Source organism: Cavia porcellus, unplaced genomic scaffold (assembly GCF_034190915.1).
Source record: "Cavia porcellus strain 051 isolate PalLab524CR breed Dunkin Hartley unplaced genomic scaffold, mCavPor4.1 scaffold_18, whole genome shotgun sequence".
Lineage (NCBI taxonomy): Eukaryota > Metazoa > Chordata > Mammalia > Rodentia > Caviidae > Cavia > Cavia porcellus.
The window spans coordinates 38870090-38889065 of NW_026947501.1; the positions used below are offsets into that span (position 1 = coordinate 38870090).

General features: G+C 44.8%; 1 protein-coding gene across 2 annotated transcripts in view; it reads left to right on the top strand.

The window, feature by feature from the left end:
• Positions 1-1811: 1811 nt before the first annotated feature.
• Smyd1 (SET and MYND domain containing 1) overlaps positions 1812-18976 on the top strand; it is a 29272-nt gene continuing 12107 nt past the window's right edge. For both annotated transcript variants that reach the window (XM_003468945.4, XM_003468946.4), the window contains exons 1-3: positions 1812-2302; positions 15968-16144; positions 18557-18770. In XM_003468945.4, coding sequence (XP_003468993.1) covers positions 2166-2302; positions 15968-16144; positions 18557-18770 — 528 coding nt within the window. In that variant the 5' untranslated portion in view covers positions 1812-2165. The remainder of the gene's footprint in view (positions 2303-15967; positions 16145-18556; positions 18771-18976) is intronic.

The following is an 18976-nucleotide window of genomic DNA, read 5'->3' on the forward strand; positions in this document are numbered from 1 at the left end:
TCAAAAAACTCCTTCCTGCCATTTATTTTCCCTTGGGAGCATGTGATGTTTACTTTTCTAGAGGTACAAGCCTTACACGTCTAAGTTGGTTTGCTCTTCGAGATTCATCAGAAGTCACTGATTCTTTGGCTCTGATGGGATACACATTTTGATCTAAAAAACCAGGATGTATGCTCTTACAGTCTAAAAATGAGTTCATGAAGATTTTTGACGTGCTTCCAAGAGTCAAAGGAATTTTGGAAGAGATACAACTTGTTTGAAGACACTAGAATTTTGATACATCCTAATAGTTAGGGAGGAAACATTAGAGGATAAATAAATAGCCATCTTTTAATGAATATTTTATAAAATTCTGAGTGCTGTGTCATGTCCTTATGCATATTATCACACTTAAACTTCATAACACTCCAGGGAAGTAGAAATGATCATCCTTGCCTTGAACAGTCTGTCTCAAGGTGGTAATAGCAGGCTTAAAATTCAAGGTCAGGTGTATTTGACTCAGACAGCAATACTCAGACTGGGGATTTAGCTCAGTGGCATAAGTGCCTGCTGGGCAAGTTCGAGGTCTTGAGTTTGATCTCCAGGCAGAAGTGGGGGGGGGGGCAAGCGGGAGACAGTGCTTATGAGATACTGTACCCACAAAGATCCAGGACACAGGATACCCCATAAATTGGTTTGTCTTAGCGCACTTGTACCACTGTAACATAGTACAAGGATTGGGCAATATATGATGATAAAATGTTATTGGCTTATAGTTCTAGAGGCTACGAAGTTCAAGATTTAACCACTGCATTTTTTGAGAGACCTCCCACTTTTTTTTTTTTGAGACAGGGTCTTTCTGTGAAGTCTAGGCTGGCTTCGAACTCACTATGTAGCCAATGCTGGCCTTGAACTCATTTTGATCCTCCTGCCTCTGCCTCCTGAGTGCTAGGATTATGGGCGTGCACCACCAAACCCAGCCTGATACCAGGGATTCTTCTTTTATAAGGAACCCATTGCCCACATAAGTCACCCTTGATGATGGCATTAATCCAGTCACGAGGGTGCAACCCTCAGAGCTAATCACCACTTTGATGCATCTGTGCTCACACTGTGCATGGGCCAACGCGTGGACTTCAGGATCTGCATTCAAAGCACAACAAAGTGCATCTAGAAACTGTGATATCACATGGAAGGCAAGCCACGGCTGCAGATCTGCAAGTGTCTTTCTTTTCCACTGTAGTGTAAGTTCTGCTCGATGGCCAAGAAGAATGATGTTTAGTTCAATGGGGCCTGTAAGTGGGGTTTTGTTCAAACCATGCCTGTAAAATCCTCCAGGCTAAGAAGCAGCACAGAGCATGCTAGCATCCCTGGTACCAGATGTATGCTTCAAGGAAATTGATAGAAACATAGAGAAGGGGTTGTTAGTTTCCAAGTCCACCTTGCCTGTATCCGGCATACTTGTGTCCTTAGTGAAGCTAAGAGCCCCTCAGACCTCCATACCGTGGCTGGGGTGCTGTAGGACCTTCAGGTTATATTGGGAAGGAGGAGGGCCCCTGAGAACTCCCATAGTTCTGCCCCACATATGCCGGAGGGCTCAGTCCAGCTTCTGCTTCGTCCTGCAGGCTGTCCCCACAGGAGGAGACTCTTGGGCCCGTCTTAGTTGAGGAAGTGTGAGCCTGACAGCTGAAGGGTCCCAGAACAGCTAATATCACCTCGGCTCTTTTCTTGGGCCACTCCAGCTGTCTGCTTTTGATGGACAGAGGCATCTGGTTGCTAAAAATATCTGAGTGACCAAGTGCTCAGTTCCAGCGGGAATCTGACTGCAGTCCAGAGCCCAGCACTCGCGGACAGTTACTTCTTGCAAAGCAGCTTTGGTTAACTTGTCAGGCCCCATCCCAGGACTGACCACAGTAGCCCTTAGCTATTTTCTGCCCTGTTAGCTCCGTGGAGTGATGAATGAGACTGTCCCCGGGTCACTATCCTCCTCGCTGTTCTGTCCCTGACTCTAGGAACCCCGGTGAAGGGGGAGGTGAAAGCCCAGGGGCCCAGAGGGGGTGGGAAGGGGAGGTGGCCGGTCCATTTATAGTCCTGCTCTTTGGGATGCTGAAGGTGCTGAAATAGAGGCCGACACAAGAGGCTTGGCACAGTGAAGGACCCACCGAGCTGGCCGCACCGACCCTGCGATGACAATAGGGGGCATGGAAAACGTGGAGATCTTCACTTCCGAGGGCAAAGGCAGAGGTCTGAAGGCCACGAAGGAGTTCTGGGCTGCGGACGTCATCTTTGCCGAGCGGGCCTACTCTGCGGTGGTTTTTGACAGGTATGAAAATGTGGGGGTTCCCGTCCCACTGTTGGCTTGGATGGTACCAAACTCCACAGTGCTCTAGCTCCAGCACCATGGGAGAAGGACCAGAGTTGATGGAGTCTTTATTTATTTTTTTATTTTAACATGATGGCACTTTTGACCACTGTTTTCTTGTGTAACTTTTTTTTTTTTTTTGCAAGAAGCCATTGCCCAGTGACTTTCTGTGATCCCCCAAAGGGCTGGAAAGGTGAGCGAGGGCTTTGGGACACTTTCTCCTGACATTAGTTGGTTTGGTTGAGAGTTTGGTGGGGTGGGGGTGGGGCACTGTGGGAACTCTTACAGAGATCTCTTTTTAGATCTTTTTGGGATATTAAAATCCATATAAATATATTAGAGGATAAAGTGATTGCTGACAACAAGTAAGCCCTGTATTGATTTAAATGTGTTTCTTTCTAGAATGTTCTTATAGAATTACATGTGTCTGCACTTGTTGAAATAGGCAGGGGTAGTTTATTATATATATATATATATATATATATATATATTTATATTTATATTTATAGAAATGGTATACTTCATCTTTCATTTTAGATCTTGCTCTTTTCCCTGGACATATTTTTGATGTCTACTCTTGTGAGAATGATATAACTATAGATATTTCTTTCAACCCTCACAGATCTCTTTCTTTTGTGGGGCTATCCATATTGATTCATGTGTTATATGCATCACCACTTTTAACTGCTGGGGAGATTCCATTCTATAAATACGTAAAATTTATTTATCCACTTGCCAATGACAAACGATTAATAGCTTACTTTTTTTATATAAAACCGAACACTTCTGCAATCAGAATGCTTTCCCAAGTCTACTTCTGCCAATGTGGGGTTGCTCTCTAGGATATAGACCAGGAGGGGGATTGCTGGAGCATAGGCTATGTTGTTTTCAGCTTTAAGAGGTGTTATTAAATTTATATTTCCATTTCTCCACAGTCTTATCCAAATGGGACCACCAAATCTTTAAAAAAAATTCTCCATGGTGATTTCATTAAAATGACAATTTCCGAGTCCAAAATTGAAGTGGGCAGCCTGATAGCTATGTGGTCTGAATTAACATCAGCTCACATAATCCAGGCTCTGTGATTGGCTTGTTGTCCCAGCCACCCTGGGCGTGGGTGCTGCTTTTCATCGATGACTTGGTTAGCATTCAGATTCTCTTGACTGCCCCCTCACCAAGACCTCTAGGGAAAAGGCAGGGAATTGGAACACAAGGCTCATCACCACCTACAGAATATCAAGAGTTGAGATGACAGTCATAGCTCTTCAGGGGACGTTGTTTTATTTTACTGATTTAGGTACACGTCAGTCAGAGGGGGCGTGAGGGCAGGTAGGGGGTCAGCTAGATCCAGTTAAAACACAGAAATTTAGAAATGCGAACACTGATCTTTGTTCTGTCACTGAGTTGCCACCTGACCTTAAATGAACACCTCCATTTGGTGTTTCTGATTCTCCAAAATCAAAGCAGCCAATCAGTTTCCCTCTCAGGAATGTTTAGGGCTAGGGATTTAGCTTAGTGGTAAAGCACCTCCCTGGCATGTACAAGGTCCCGAGTTTGATTCCTGGTACACTTCTCTGGCCAAAAAAGAAAAAAAAATCAAGAATGTTTAGAGTGATGTGTTGTCTCCCAGGAACATATTCTTATTTTAGAAAATGCAGAAAGAAGCAATATATCATCACACGACAACAACTGCTCTTAATGTTTGGTTCTTTTCTTCTAGCTTGTTTTACAATAGCTTCATAGCTGGCTGTGATGGCACATACCTGTAATCCCAGAACTCAAGAGGCTGAGGCAGGAGGATGCTGTGAGTTCAAAATCAGCCTGTATATATAGCAAATTCGAGGCCAGCATGAACTATATCGCAAGACTCTGTTTCAAAAAGTCAAATGATTTGTACCACACAATTTCACTCCTTTGTACTACATATTTGGGTCCTAGGCTATTTTTCCGTTAATAATTTAGACATCTTCTGTACAATTATACACTCCTCAGAGACATAGTATGTAAGGACTGCATGTTCTACCATTTGCTCATAATAGACATTTAGGCTGTATCCATGCTTTTGTTATTACAAATAATTTATCATTCATTTGAATAACTCCAAAAACTTTGCAGTTAAATGCTATATAAGTGTATTATTACTACAAAGGTAATAAAAAGTAGAACGATTGGGGTAAATGATCTTTAAAATGGTGATGAGGGGGTTGTAGACGTCACTCAATGGTAGAATCAATCTTAGCATCACTAGGCCCTGGATTTGATTCTTAGCACCACAAAACAAGACAAAAGATGGAAGAAGATAAAAAAGAGATCATTTAAAAAATGTTTTAAACGAAGGTGGGGGTGGTGATGTATGCCTAGAATCTCAGCACTTGGGAGGCTGAGGTGGGAGGATCACTGTGATCTCAAGGCCAGCCTGGGCTACATAATGAATTCAAGGCAAGATGCAACTACACAGCAAGACCCTGTCTCAAAAAGAAAAGGGACACAAACATAGGCAAAAACCCACAATAAATACATAAAATGGGAGTCATAACATACTGTGCTCTGGGGAAGGTGGCAGCCTGGACACTGAACTCATATTCTTGGTGGGCAGGATGGTTTTGTGGGAGCTCTCTGTAGATGGATGGGTTATTTTGGAGGCTGTTCAGCATCTCCTGATGAAGAGCTGGCAAGGGTGCTGTACAGAGGCAGGAGGCAGAAACAGAATTGGGACGAAGGTCCCTTTCAGTCTGAGATTCTACAGGCAGTGGGATTTTTTCAATTCATGCACAAGGCTCCATGAGGTAAGAGAGGAGTGCTAGGTAAACAGGAGGAGAGAGCTTTTTAAAGTTATTATTATTTTAATTTAAAATCAAATACAAGAAATGGCACAGAAATAGTTGTTATGGGAGAGACTAAATGGCAAAATACTACTCAATTATTCCTTTTGACAGTCTCAGATGCTTGAATGTAGAATCTATTTAGCCAGGGTTTTATTTTTTATTTTTTTAATTTTTTGAGACAAGGACTCCTTATGTAGTTCAGCCTGGTTTTGTACTCACTGTTTAATGCAGGCTGGCCTCAAACTCATTGACCATCCTGCTCCTCGGCCTCCCAAATGCTGAGATTATAGGTGTGTACCGTTATACCTAGGTTAGCCTAGGGATTCCTAACCTGCACCCATGGATTCTTGCTGGGGAAATACCATTAACCAGAAGTTTGTGGGGGTGGTGGGCACACATGCTTTCTATTTCTGTTAGAAAATCTGTAGTTTTCATCACTTTCAAATGGCCCTCCAACCAGAAGGTTGAGCACCACTGGATTTATTTAATCCTCTCTGATGGATGGAGAAACTGAGAGGTCTGGAGGGGGTTTGGATCCCTGTGGGTGAGGAACAGCGCTAGATAGAATCCCGCTGTATCCTCCCAAAGTCATCACTGTTTACTGCTTGTTACCCGAAAAGTAGTCTACTTAATTTTATTCTGTTTGTAGGAACAATAAACAATATTTAGTTGTATTAAAAGAAAGAGCATCCACTATCAGTTTCAGAAGAATCAAGAACTCATTCTAGGGCCTGAGAATTGTTAGATCCCAGAAATTCATAGCTAAGAAATAAGAATATATACATGATTCAAAAAAGGACCAAGTGTTTATTATAATAAGTCGACGTGTTAGTTTCTTATTGCTATAATAAGTTACCATGACCACGGTGACTTCATGCAACATAAATTTACTGTCTTATAGTTCCAGATGTTAGACGTTTAAACCAGGTTCAGTTTTCTGTTTCTTTGCTGTCTCCAGTGTCTTGCAGCTGCCCACAAGCAGGAAAAAGACTCCTGGTCTTTATCCTGCCTCTTGAAAGCCAGCAGTAGCATCTTGCCCACCCTGAGCCCCTGCCTCCTCTGTGAGACTCTGTGGTGACACTGGATCTCCCTGGAGAATCAGGATGCTGCACCTGTCTCAAGGTTCCCCTCCTTAATTATGTTTGCAAAATCCTTTTGCCATATAAGGTGACAAGTTCCCCGGCTGTAGGCATTATGGTATGGTCATTTTGGGAGGCTATTATTCAGCCAAAAATATACATTTTCTAGATTAATCCTATTCATCATGAAATGTCAGCATACATTAAGAAGTACAGAGATTTGTCCTGGGTTTTTTAGCTTTCCACTGCCCCCAGGAATTGAACCTAGGATCTTGCATGTGCTAGGCAGCTCCTTACCACTAACTACAATCCTAGTCCCCTTTTTAAGTTCTTCAAATAAAAATGGGACCAGTTCCAAGGTGATTCTGGTTAAGAATTTACAAGCATTGAGGCCATAACGGTAAGTGAAGTAAATCAGATACACAGTTTAAATACTGCATGGTTGCTGGGTGTGGTAGCACATGCCTGTAACCCCAGCACTCAGGAGGCTGAAGCAAGAGAATTGCTGCAAGTTCGAGGCCATCCTGGGCTACGTAGTGAGTTTAAGACCAGCCTGAATTGCATAATGAGATCCTGTCACAAAAAAAAAAAAAAAAAAATCATGGTTTCTCTTATATGAGGAACTTAAAGTATAAGTAAATTAAAAAGCGAAATAAAATAGGGAACAGAGATTCTGTGGTACCTCAGTTCATGAACTTGATTCTTTCCACAATTCTAGTGGCACGCTGAATTTGATATGCACCAAATCAAATTCAATTCCACTCAGTGATGACTTTGTGAGGAAATTTGATTGGGTTCTCATCCAGTTCAGTTTGCAACCAGAATCATGCAGAAAATCGAGTTCATGAGCCGAGGCACCATTATAGATCTTTTTGAAAAGTGAAGGAGACCCAGAGATGGAGCAAGGGGAGAAGAAGGGAAAGTAAAAAGAACTAATGATGTATTTATTATGTGCCTGTACCAGCTCCCCCTGATAAATAGAATCATTGTATGCTGCAGACACTTACTAATGCAAATTAAAAAATATCCAGCACAATTAAAAAATAAGTTAAAAGTATCCAGGAGAGTATGCATATATGTGTGTAGAGGAAAAACTGAGGGGAATATGATAAAAAACTGGAGTAGTTTTAAAAAAATTAATGCCAACCAGTCTGTTTTTGAAAACTGAACTAGTTGGGAGCTTCTGCCATTGAATGGGGACAGTTGGGCTTTCAGCCCGTGTAAATCTGTGTGAGCCGCATGTGGGGCAGCCAGCGTGAGCCCTGGCAGACACCAGCCAGCACATTCGTGTGCCCTTTCATCGGATAACAGCTGGGGAGTGGGCACTGGAGGACACAGGGTGCTATAAATGGAAATAATTTAATAAAAGGATTAGAGAGATTCCTGAGCAATTCGTTCAGAAAGTGAGCGAGTATTTATCAAAATATTCAGGTTACCACCATCAAGGTTTGTACTTGAGAAGAAAACCACAGGAGGGCCAGGGCTTTAGGTCAGTGGCATAAGCGCCTGCTTGGCAAGCTTGAGGTTGTGAGCTCGATTCCCAGTACCACAAAAACAAAACAAAATAAAACAAAACCACAGGAGATCTGGAATTTATGCCTTTAATCTGGCAGTTCTAGGTGCAGAGGTAAGAAGTGCCGATGTGCCTGCTGGCAGCTGTACTGTTACATTTTCCAAAATCACCCTCAAATTCAGAAAGAGTGTGGACACAGCCAGAGGCTGGAAATGCATCCTGGGTGAGGGGTGTGTATGTACCTTGTCATGTGAGTTATGGAACAGGAAATCTTGAAAGCTGATTTTTTTTAATTAGCACACCTTTGGGGTACATAACAATCACATTCATCATGGGAAGTTGATACAAGTACCTAGCGCATCTCGGTTCTTTTTATGATCTCTTCTCCATCCCGCCTACCCTCCATCTTTTGGTCCCATTTGCTAAAGAGCTCTCTCTCTCTGTTTCCTACTCTCTATCGGGCTGAGTGTTTTTGAGGAGCCTGGGGAGACAGAACTGCTGATGCAGCCCTCTTTGGATGTGTTTTTGCAAGGCTCGTCTGCCCACCACCCAGGCATCTTGTCTTTACATTTATCTGTCAGTAACTATTTCCATACAAGGAGCTATCCAGTAGCTGCCCTTCCAGCCCTCTTGACTTTGACAAATAACAGAACCCAGAACAAGACTGCAGAGTGGGGACTGAGTGGGGACCTGCTGGCTAGGCTGGGAACATGCAGGGCAGCTGGGAATGCAGGTGGGCTTTGCAGGCATCCGCCCTCTGCAGGCAGCAGCAGGCAGCAGAGGGACTGATGAGCGTAATATCCCTGGCAGGACAGTGACCACACCGTGGCTCTAAAGGCTTCTTATGAAGATTAGAAAAAGAGAACAGCTAAAAACATCTCTTTGCAAGTTGCAAAGCTGTGTATAAACGGAAGGTGCCACTTTGGAAGAGTGATACTTTAGGGAGACATGACACTTTATAAAGGTCACCAGCGAAGCTTGATTGGGAGAAGCACTCTTTCTTCTGGAATCCCAAAAGAAGTTTGAGGACTATGTTTTTTAGACAGTTTCCTGCCCTGGAGGACATCATGGTGAGTATTTCTGTCCAGGAAATGTCCTTGTCCTCACATGAATTTTTCCTGTCATCCACTGCCTGAGAATAACAGGATGCTGGGGGAGCTGAAGTCAGAGACCGCCTGGCCCAACCTCCCCCTGTGACAGGTGGGCTGGGAGGACCAGGCTGATGTCTGTACAGATGCGGTGCCAGGCTCTGAGCTGGGCCTTTGCACAGGTTATTTCACTGAACCCTGAGAACCACTCTGAAAGTGGTGGGATTTTAGAACTCTTTGTAACTTTCTTCTTGCTTGAATTTTCTCTCTCTTTCCTTCCTTCCTTCCTTCCTTCCTTCCTTCCTTCCTTCCTTCCTTCCTTCCTTCTCTGAGACAAGGTCTCACTGTATAGTTTAGGCTGGCCTTGAATTCGCTAGCCCAGGCTGGTCTTGAACTCATGGCAATCTTCCAACTGCTGGAATTACAGGCATGTACCACCAACACCGGCCGGCCGTGGCTTAAATTTTTTAAAAAATAGTATATTACATTCAGAAACAATGAAAGTATGTTCATCATGGGGAGTTGATCCATGGATACATTACATCTCAGCCACAGTTTTTCAAACATGGCTCTAGACCCTCCCAAAATCGTTAGCTACATTGTACAATAAAACAGACTGGTGAGCCTGGAGCAGATATTTTGGTGGTTTGCATTTGAAACTATGAGTTCACAGTAAGAAAACAAACAATCATTCCAAACCAATTACTCTTTATTTTATGAAAAGTAATTAAAAGTTTCTTAGAGATTGTGAAGAAGGGCAAGATATCACTGAGCTGATAAGTCTGTGGACTCAAGGCCTGATAAAAGATGAGATCAGTGATTGTAAAGCCCTCCCTGCCACGCAGCCTGGGCTGAAGAGTTTATTGCAGCACTCAAGGCTCTCTCTCCAGGTTCATGCTGGTCAAGGCAGTTATCCATGATTGGAAGACATGTGGTCCATTGTACCAGAATTTGATATTGGAGTGCAATTCAGCTGCAGTTCAAAGTGGGTGGATTATTCTATGATTGGGCCCTATTGGAAGTGTATTAGCTCAGTTCATAGAGCTTGGAGGCAAATGCCAGGCCTGCTATATTCTCTCCTTTTGAGCCAGGCTAGGAAATCTTGTCTTCATAAGTTGTAGGCTGTTGTGTTGACCAAGGATGAGGGGTCCAACCCCAAGCAGGGAATAAGGGCACTTGTCTGCACAGATTTATAAAGCAATAACAGACCTACTAGAAGCCAATTTAAAAATATTTTTATTTTTTATTTTGCTATCACTATGTACCAGAAATTCTACACATTGTTAGAGAGGAAATACTCTTCCCTTTGAACATTTGTGATGGTCTATGTTTGTCTTGGTTACTTTTCTCTTGTTGTTGAGACAAAATATCCGATGCCCCAAATTAGGGTTTATTTATCTTACAGTTTTTGGGGGTTTCGGTCCATATTCAGCTGGCTCAAAGGGAGGGTGACACAGCTGAGAGGCAGTTGTTCATGGCAGCTGCAAGTGACAAGAGCAAAATGAACAGAAGAGGGAAAAGCACACCTCTTTATCTCTCTTATATTGTATGCTAGATATGCACCCCTGGACAGGTGCAGCACTCACACCACCAATCCCAGTGCTAGACAACAAACCAATCACAAATGCTAGATTCAGCTGCCTCCATGACTGCATGAGGCTTGGGGGGCCACCCAGACACAAACCATGACAATGTTCAAAAGTAATTGCTGTTAACTAAGCTTCAAATTAGCACTTTAAAAAAAACAAATTCATTTTCTCCTCTGCCCAGAAGTTAGTTCAACAGATCCTCCGGTTATGGTAGTCATCCTTTAACACGTGTGGCCTCAGCTGCATGTTTTCATTTTGGAAGGCTTCTTAACATTTAATGAATGTATCTTTGGTGGTACAAGGGATTGAACCCAGGGCCTTTACACTGAGCTACATACCCAGCCTTTATAAAAATATATTTGTTTTGAGATGGGGTATTGATAAGTTATAGAGTTGTTTGGGCTGAGATCAAACTCATGATCCTCCTGCTTCAGCTTTCCAAGGCTGGGATCACAGGAGTGTGCCACCATGCTTGGATCTGTGTGCTTTCATGGTGAGAATTTGTCCTTAAGGTTCAGAACTGTTTGATACTGTGCTGGCCACAGGCTATGTGTCCAGTCCCTGTGCCACTCCATATTTTAAGCAGGTAAGAAGTAATGATTATAACAATGAAAAAGAACTTCTGTTATGCCTAGAGTTTTTACGTATGCTTAAAATTTATTTTTATTTTTAAAATTTGTAGTCTGTGTGTGTGTATGTTATATGACTTTTTGCTTGCTAGGCAAGTGCCCTTCTTCTTCTTCTTCTTCTTCTTCTTCTTCTTCTTCTTCTTCTTCTTCTTCTTCTTCTTCTCTTCTTGTCCTTTTTGAGACAAGGTCTCACTATGCAGTTCATGCTGGCCTTGAGCTCATTATGTAGCCCAGGCAGGTCTTGAACTTGCAATGATCCTCTTGCCTCAGCCTCCCAAGTGCTGGGATTACAGGTGTGAGCCATCATACCCTGCTTAAAATCTATTCTTTAAAAATTTGTTTCTTTAAAATTTTGAGACAAAGTCTCACTAAGTTGTCCAAGTTGGCCTCAAAAGTGAGATCCTTCCAAGTAGTTGAGGTTATAGGTGTGTATCACCATGCTGGTTTAAACTTTTTAATTTAAAATTTGGGTAGATTGTTAGATTGGACAAAGGGCCTGCATCATGTGGGGTAGACGTGTGCTTTAGCATTGAGCTGTATGTTCAGCTCTATGTATTTAGCATTTAAAACAGTAAAACTGAATGCAAATGTATGGTGTAATACTTTTGCTCAGTAGATGCAAACTTGACCACATCCCCTAGATTGAAAGACATGCATATGAATAAAAATATGAAGGTGGTATCCTAGAATATTCTAAAATAATCATTTTGGGTGAAAGATACTACAGCACTCCCAGTGTAGGGTTGTTCTCTGATGGGTGGCCCTGGAACAGACAAGCAAGAAGCTACAAGTGACCAGTGGCTGGTGACAGCCAGAAGGACTGGGCTTGCTTCTAACTCTTCAGTCTCCAGATCTTTCCCTGCTTCTCCTCCCTTTCTTTCCTGCCTTGAGTCTGTATTCCTGGTCTGTGTCTTGTTTTCCCAGGGACAGCATCTGCTTCTCCTTCTCCTTTCCCAACCTAAGATAGGCTCTCAGATTTGCACACAACTCTAAGCTTAGCCCACCAGCGTAACACCAGATGACGCACTAAATATTCAAGATGTTCTTGGCACTGTGGAATGCTACACTGAAAGCAGCCAAATAGCGATAAAGGTGAAGGCTGTACACTCAGTTAAACAGCTCAGAGTCAAGGGAGAATTGTGAGGATGAGGGTGTGTTCACTCTATTGATGATGGTGTTGTGGGCAGCTGCACTGACCAGCACCTATGTAGGGTACACACTCCAGGAAACAGACTGAATGCATTTTGCGTTGTGAAATGGATAGGAGCTTTGGGGGCTGAATGAATCATGTAGTGTACATTTCTAAAGTCTTGCAAAGAGGTATATATTGGCTCCTAATCTGTGCTCTACTGGAGGTGGTGGAACCTTAGGACGTGGGTTGTGTGAAAGGATTTTAGGTCATTGGGAGTGTAGTCTTGAAGGGGCAATTGGGACGCTGTCTCCTCCTTTTTTCTCTCTTTGCTTCCCAACAGCTCTGAGGTGAGGAGTTTCTTCTGTCAGGCACTCCCCATGATGTGCTGTCATAGGCATGAGCCAATCTACCATGAACTGAACCCCCAAAACTGTGAGCCCAACTCTCCTTTCTAAAAGTTGATTATCTTAGATATTCTCCTACAGTAAGAGAGATCTAATACTTTTTTGGATGCTGGGGATTGAACTCAGGGGCTTGTGCATGATAAGCATGCTATCTCCCACTGAGTTACACATTCATGGCCAGGCTTCACTATGTAGTTCAGCCTGGCCTTGAACTTGCAGTAACCCTCCTGCCTTGGCTTCCTGAGTGCTGGGATTACAGATGTGCACTGCCACACCCAGCCTAAAAGCATATGTATAAAATATGTATAGTTTATTTATTTTTAATTTCCAAAAAAATTTTAATTAAAAAAAACCAAAAAGGGTAGAAATAGTACATAATTTCAAAAAAGATAAACAGTAAGAAGTCACCAGTTGATAAATTACATATTATCCTCTTATATGCTGTTCAAGTTACAAAAGTGAAGCATACAAAGTGGACATTTAAACAGCAGGCCTGAAAACAGTTCTGTTCAACTATCCAACAAAAACTTAGTAATATGATTATTAACCAAATTTGTATAGTTTATTGTATGTCAATTGTACCTCTATAAGTCTGTTCAGAAAATCAGTGTCATATGGAAATAGAGAAATTCTCCCTTGGCTGTAGCACCTTTGAGAAAACTCAGGAGTACTAGTGACTAATCTATAAACTGACTTTAAACTATCGTGAGATTTTTTTTCAAAAGAAACTAATGGAAGCCCAGTGCCAAGCTCCAGGAAGTATAAAAGGCACCACATCTAGAAACTATTTTTTCCCCTAGGCGTCATAATTGTAAAATGTCTTCACCTTTGAGTGACGAGGTGACAAGGTTTGGAGCCTTCTGGGGTCTAATTTACTCATGTTCTTCAGCACTCAAGTCCTTGCTAATAACCTCAAATGCCTGCCAGAGAATGCAATCCTGACTTGAGACAGAAGCATGTAGCCTACAGTGCTTGATCTCCAGGGGTTTGGAGATTTTCACTCAAGATCCCATGTAAGAGACCATGTAAGCTCTGTGTGCTGTATTTTGTTGAGACATTTCATGACAAATGATCTTTTCAAGTAGAGCTCACCATCTAGGGTACAGTTATAATAGGCTCTGGATTCTGTGCAATTCTAACTATGTTAGGGTAATTCTAATCCTCATCCTGCACTGGAGAAATAAGGGAACACAAGGATAAGAGTAAAGAAGATATTGAATGACCTTGAATCTGCTGTAGTTTATAAATAATCACTGACCTTCCACACCCTTGAGTACTCTAGAACTATTAACAAGTTAACTAGCAAGGCATCTCACAGCTCTTGGGGACAGAGCAGTGTATTGAGTCACCAGCCAGAGGCTGAGAACTGCCTGGACTCTGGGAAAGCCCAGATCCTAGCGTGGAGCAGTAAACTTCATGGCATCCTCAGCTGAATTTGTGCCTGCCTCTCTCCTTCTTGATGCCACAGTGGGACATTTAAACTGCGAGCCAAGGTCTGGACCTTGGACTGGCCCTTGAGCCTGACCTCTAGCGCTAGCTACAGGATCTTGCTTGAGTGTACATCCATGTCCTTTGGCTGCAGAGATCTGATCTTGATGTACTAGAGGCCACCAGAGTGATGGGAGAATCCTGGAAATCACACCGTACAGGGACCTGTTGATGAGACTGGGAGCTTTTACTTTGGAGAAGGGAAATGAAGGGCAGTGGTATTCAGATTCATACAGAATTGAATTGACCAGGCTGGTTCCATTGGGCAAGGATCCAGAGGGCCAATTTAGGGGACAGGAATACATTTTGGTGGGTGATGATTCAATCTTAATAAGGAAAAAGTTTGTGACAGTTAGGACCAGCCACCAATCAACTAAGTGCTCTTAGAAGCAGGGTTGTCTTCTTCTGTGGGTATTAGAAGACTGATGAACATAGAGCTTCTACATATGGAGTGTTTTCTTTTTCTTTCTTTCTTTTCTTTTTTTTTTATTTGAGACAGGATCTTGCTATGCAGTTCAGGCTGGTCTTGAACTTGCAATAATCCTCCTGCCTCAGTCTCTGAATGCTGGGATTACAGGCATGGGCCATTATACCCAGCTACGCATTTGGAGATTCTGAGGAGCTTTTCCTCCTGGCTTTAGAATTCCATTACCCTAAAAGTCCCTGTTTTCTTAAACTTTTGAGATCCTTCCAGCTCCAATCTGAGTTTATCTGTCCACTTCCTCCCAGAGAGCCGAGGGCTTCTCTGTACATCTCTGCACTAGTTTTCATCATGACTTTGCTTCGATGGCTGGAATTTCTCTTCCCTGCATTATGGGACCAGGGAGGACACTAGACGTCACTCACTCTAGAGCAGGACCGTGTGTTAAATTCATTTCCTACGCCATAGTCTGTGTCCTTTTCTGTATCTGACTAACATGGGAGACACAGGGCTCATCTGGTTGGCCTCATCTCCCCACATCTCTTTCCTTCTTTAGTTCTGCCCTCTGGCTGAGCTGGAAGAGCACATCAGATGACATCAATAACCTTGTCATTACCATGAGAAGGATGTGACACACAATATGCCCCTCTCCTGACACATTCCCAACGCATGTTGGTGGCGCAGTGCCTTTGGCAAGGGACCTGTGAGGAGCTTCAGTGCACTCCATGAGTCCAGGAGACTCTGGGGCTCCTCCCAGGAACAGCCTGTGCTCCTCTTGCAGGCACTCAGCACCCTGAGCAGTGACCACAGGCGCACAGTTGTTTTGTAGGCACCCTGTGGGGTTCCCAGGGCCCGTGCTGAGCTAACTAAGTGGCCAGTCTACAGAGGGTGATAGTATTTTTCACACCAGGATCACTTAAAAATGTCTATGAAAGGACCAATTATCACTTGAAGGGAACTTTGGGAGCTCGAGCCCAGATCCCTTTACTTTGAAAAGTGGGAACCTGAAGTTTAGAAAGACCAGGAGCAGCCCATTGAGAGCCGAGTCCTTCCTGCCGTGTCCCCTGCTGTGATGTGGCTACTGGCTTGTGTGCATTGCCCAAGAGATTTAGCCTCCACGATGAGGTAGTAAAGGATGGGGCCAACTTGACTATGGCGGTCAGAGGTGGGGACTGTAGGAGGTGATTAGGATTCGATATGGTTATTGCTGTGGAGTCACCATAATTGAGTCCTGGTGGCTTTAGAAGAAGAGGGAGAGAATAGAGGAGATGCACACAGATGCCTGTGTTGCTTGTCTGTGACCCTGTGATGTCCCGTGTCACCCACCATAGGGCACTGCCAGATGCAGACCTGAAGTGTGGTCCAAGATAAACCTCTTTTCTTTACTGTTCATCTAGATTAATGTAAATGGCCTAAGATGCCCACCCTTGAGCCTGCATTCTGCCCCTGCCTTTCCAGCCTGGTGAACTTTGTGTGCCACACCTGCTTCAAGAGGCAGGAGAAGCTCCATCGCTGCGGGCAGTGCAAGTTTGCCCACTACTGTGACCGCACCTGCCAGAAGGATGCCTGGCTGAACCACAAGCACGAGTGTTCTGCCATCAAGAGATATGGGAAGGTGCCCAACGAGAATGTCAGGTCAGAGCTGGGACCCTCACAGGTCGGGGGGAGTGTGGCAGCAGGGACAGCAGTGCCAGCCCAGAGGAGGCCAGGCTGAGAGCAAATGGGGAAAGAGCTGAGAGTGGTCACGGTCACTCCTTCAGGTCGGAGAGGGTGACTTGGGATGGCGATCATGATGCCCTGTGAGGTCCCTGAGCATTCAGCTTTTAACATTTTTATATTAAAATAAGGTTTCTGGTTCACCTTGGAAAAAACAAAAGAAAAACTCAAAACAACAAGAAGTGACAAGATGCGCTGGAGCTCAGTAGCACCTATTTATTTATTTTGAAGACAGTGTCTTGGTTTGTGGTTCAGGCTGGCTTTGAGGTTGCTGTGATTCAGCCTCCCGAGGGCTGGCATCACAGGTGTGTGCTACCATGCCAGCACTCCCTGCTATGATCCTATACTTAGTCACATGCACTCAACAGGGACGTTTGGGTTTGTGACACTGGTGGCTTCCACAGTGACGATTGCCAGAAGTCTCAGGGCCAGCATGTGGCTCCCAGTCCTGGAGGCTCAGCCTGTGGGACCCAGTCTTGGGCCACAGGAAGCTGCTCAGGAAGCTGCAGCGGGCAGCAGAGGAGGGATGACACAGAGCATTCTTGCACTGCTGGGGCAGGGTGCAGTTAGGTTCAGAATAGAATGCTGTGTCCTGGGGGCTTTCAGGAAACTGCAGGATGAAGTGACCCAGGGGCCTCCCCAGTCTGTCTCTACCTGCTCTTCAAGATCCAGAGTAACTGTCACCTCCTGAGACATGCACTCAATGCCCTGCCTGCACAATCTCACTGACAGTTTCTTCTGAAATCTGTCTCCAGCTGGCCTCTGTTGTCTGAGGTCGGTAGCCATTTCTCCAGGGTTGGGCAGCAACAGATCTGTCCTCTACCTTATCTTGAACCTCTTTCTCCTGGTGATTCTGGTGGGGGACATCCTGATTCCTGCGCACCTGGGGACCTCAGTGGGACATCTCTTTAGAAATAACTGTGACCCACTGAGATGAGAAAGGCCTGTGCTTTGTCAAGGATGGGAGGCGTCTTTTTGCAGGGCCAGAGACTGTCCCTGGCCATCAGCCCCTCTCAGGCACTTGGATAGCGTGCGGTCGGTGGGTGGCACCAAAACCTCCAGTCATAGGAGCTGCTTTGTGGGAAGGGACCACAGACACCCTCAGGGTGTCTGAGTCAGAGCTGAACCCACAGGGTTCACACAGACACCCTCAAGGTAAAGCACACCCTTTGGTCACACTCGGGGTCCCCAGGGCCCCTTTCTGCCTCACTTTACCTCCCTGTCTTCTCCCAGAGCACCTTCTCTGCTTTCTGCATGGCCCACACCCCGGGCCGCTCTAGGCCTTTGCTTAAGAGGTTTCTTTACCGGGATGGCTGTCTCTACTTTCTACTCAATCATTATAAATATGAATAAGACCAGGTCCAGTGTGGTGGCACACCCTGTAATCCCAGCTCTCTGGAAGACTGAGGCAGGAGGATTGCAAGACTGAACTTGGCAAATTGGTGACTCTGTGAGACCCTGTTTCAAAATTAAAAATAAAGAAAGAGTTGGAGATGTAGCTCATTGAAAAAGCCCTGGGTTCAATCCCCAGTGTCACAAGAAAAGAAGAAGAAGGAAAGAAGAAAAAAAGGTAGAGGAGGAAGAGCAAGAGGAGGAGAAGAGGAAGAGGAGGAGATCACACATGATGTGGGTGTACATGGCTTCACGTTGCCTTTAGTACCCCTAGAGTATATGGCAGAGAATATTAGCTTTATTTTACTAACCATTAGATAGGTTCAAATAAGTCAAGCGACTTGCTTAATGCCACACATGGAAAGAGGAAGACATGGAAAGGTCATTAGACACCTTATCTAGCACTTATCCAGGAAGCCACACTGTCGGGAGAGACCCAGGCTGCTGCATTTCCTGGTGTCCCCAGATCCTGTGTCACCTGGCGCCTGCTGGACTCTCCAGCCCTTTTTGCTCTCCACTCCTTGCTCCTGGGCTCCAGCCACTGGGACCCTCTGGCTGTTTGTCTGTGGTGCTAAAGTCATTCCTTTTTCAGAGCCTCTGTACTCACTGCTCTGTCCCCAGCCCCACAGAGCTGGCTCCTCTGTCCATTCCAGCTCCTGCTCAAATGTCCTGGCTCCATGACTCCTCTTGTCCACTTTGGCTTCCCCTCCCTCGGCCTGTCTTGCTTCACCCTACTTGGTTGGGTGCATTGCACCCTACTGCATTTAATACTACTTAAAATGATCTTGTTTACTTTTATCTCCCCATATATGAGACGCGTCATGATAGAGGAAGATTCATCTGTCTAGTTTGAGGATCTGACGTTGTACCTAGAATGCACTAGGCACCCAGTGTCTGCTGAATGAATGAATGAACGGGTAACACTGTCCCTCTCCTTAGGCTGGCGGCCCGCATCATGTGGCGGGTGGAGAGAGAGGGCACCGGGCTCACCGAGGGCTGCTTGGTGTCCGTGGATGACTTGCAGAACCACGTGGAGCACTTTGGGGAGGAGGAGCAGAAGGAGCTGCGGGTGGACGTGGACACGTTCTTGCAGTACTGGCCGCCCCAGAGCCAGCAGTTCAGCATGCAGTACATCTCCCACATCTTCGGAGTGGTATGGCCTGCTCCCCTTCTCCAGTGCCCCCCCTGACATCCTCTCTTTCTCCTTCTCCTGCTTTGGGAGGAGGCTGGGCCTTCTCCTAGGCCAATGGCCTCATCTGCCCAGTGACTTCCTTTTCCATGGTGATTGTGTCGAGCCCAGGTAACAGGCTGGTGCAGGCCGCCCACTACTTACCAGCTGCAGCAGATCCACTTGTGCCC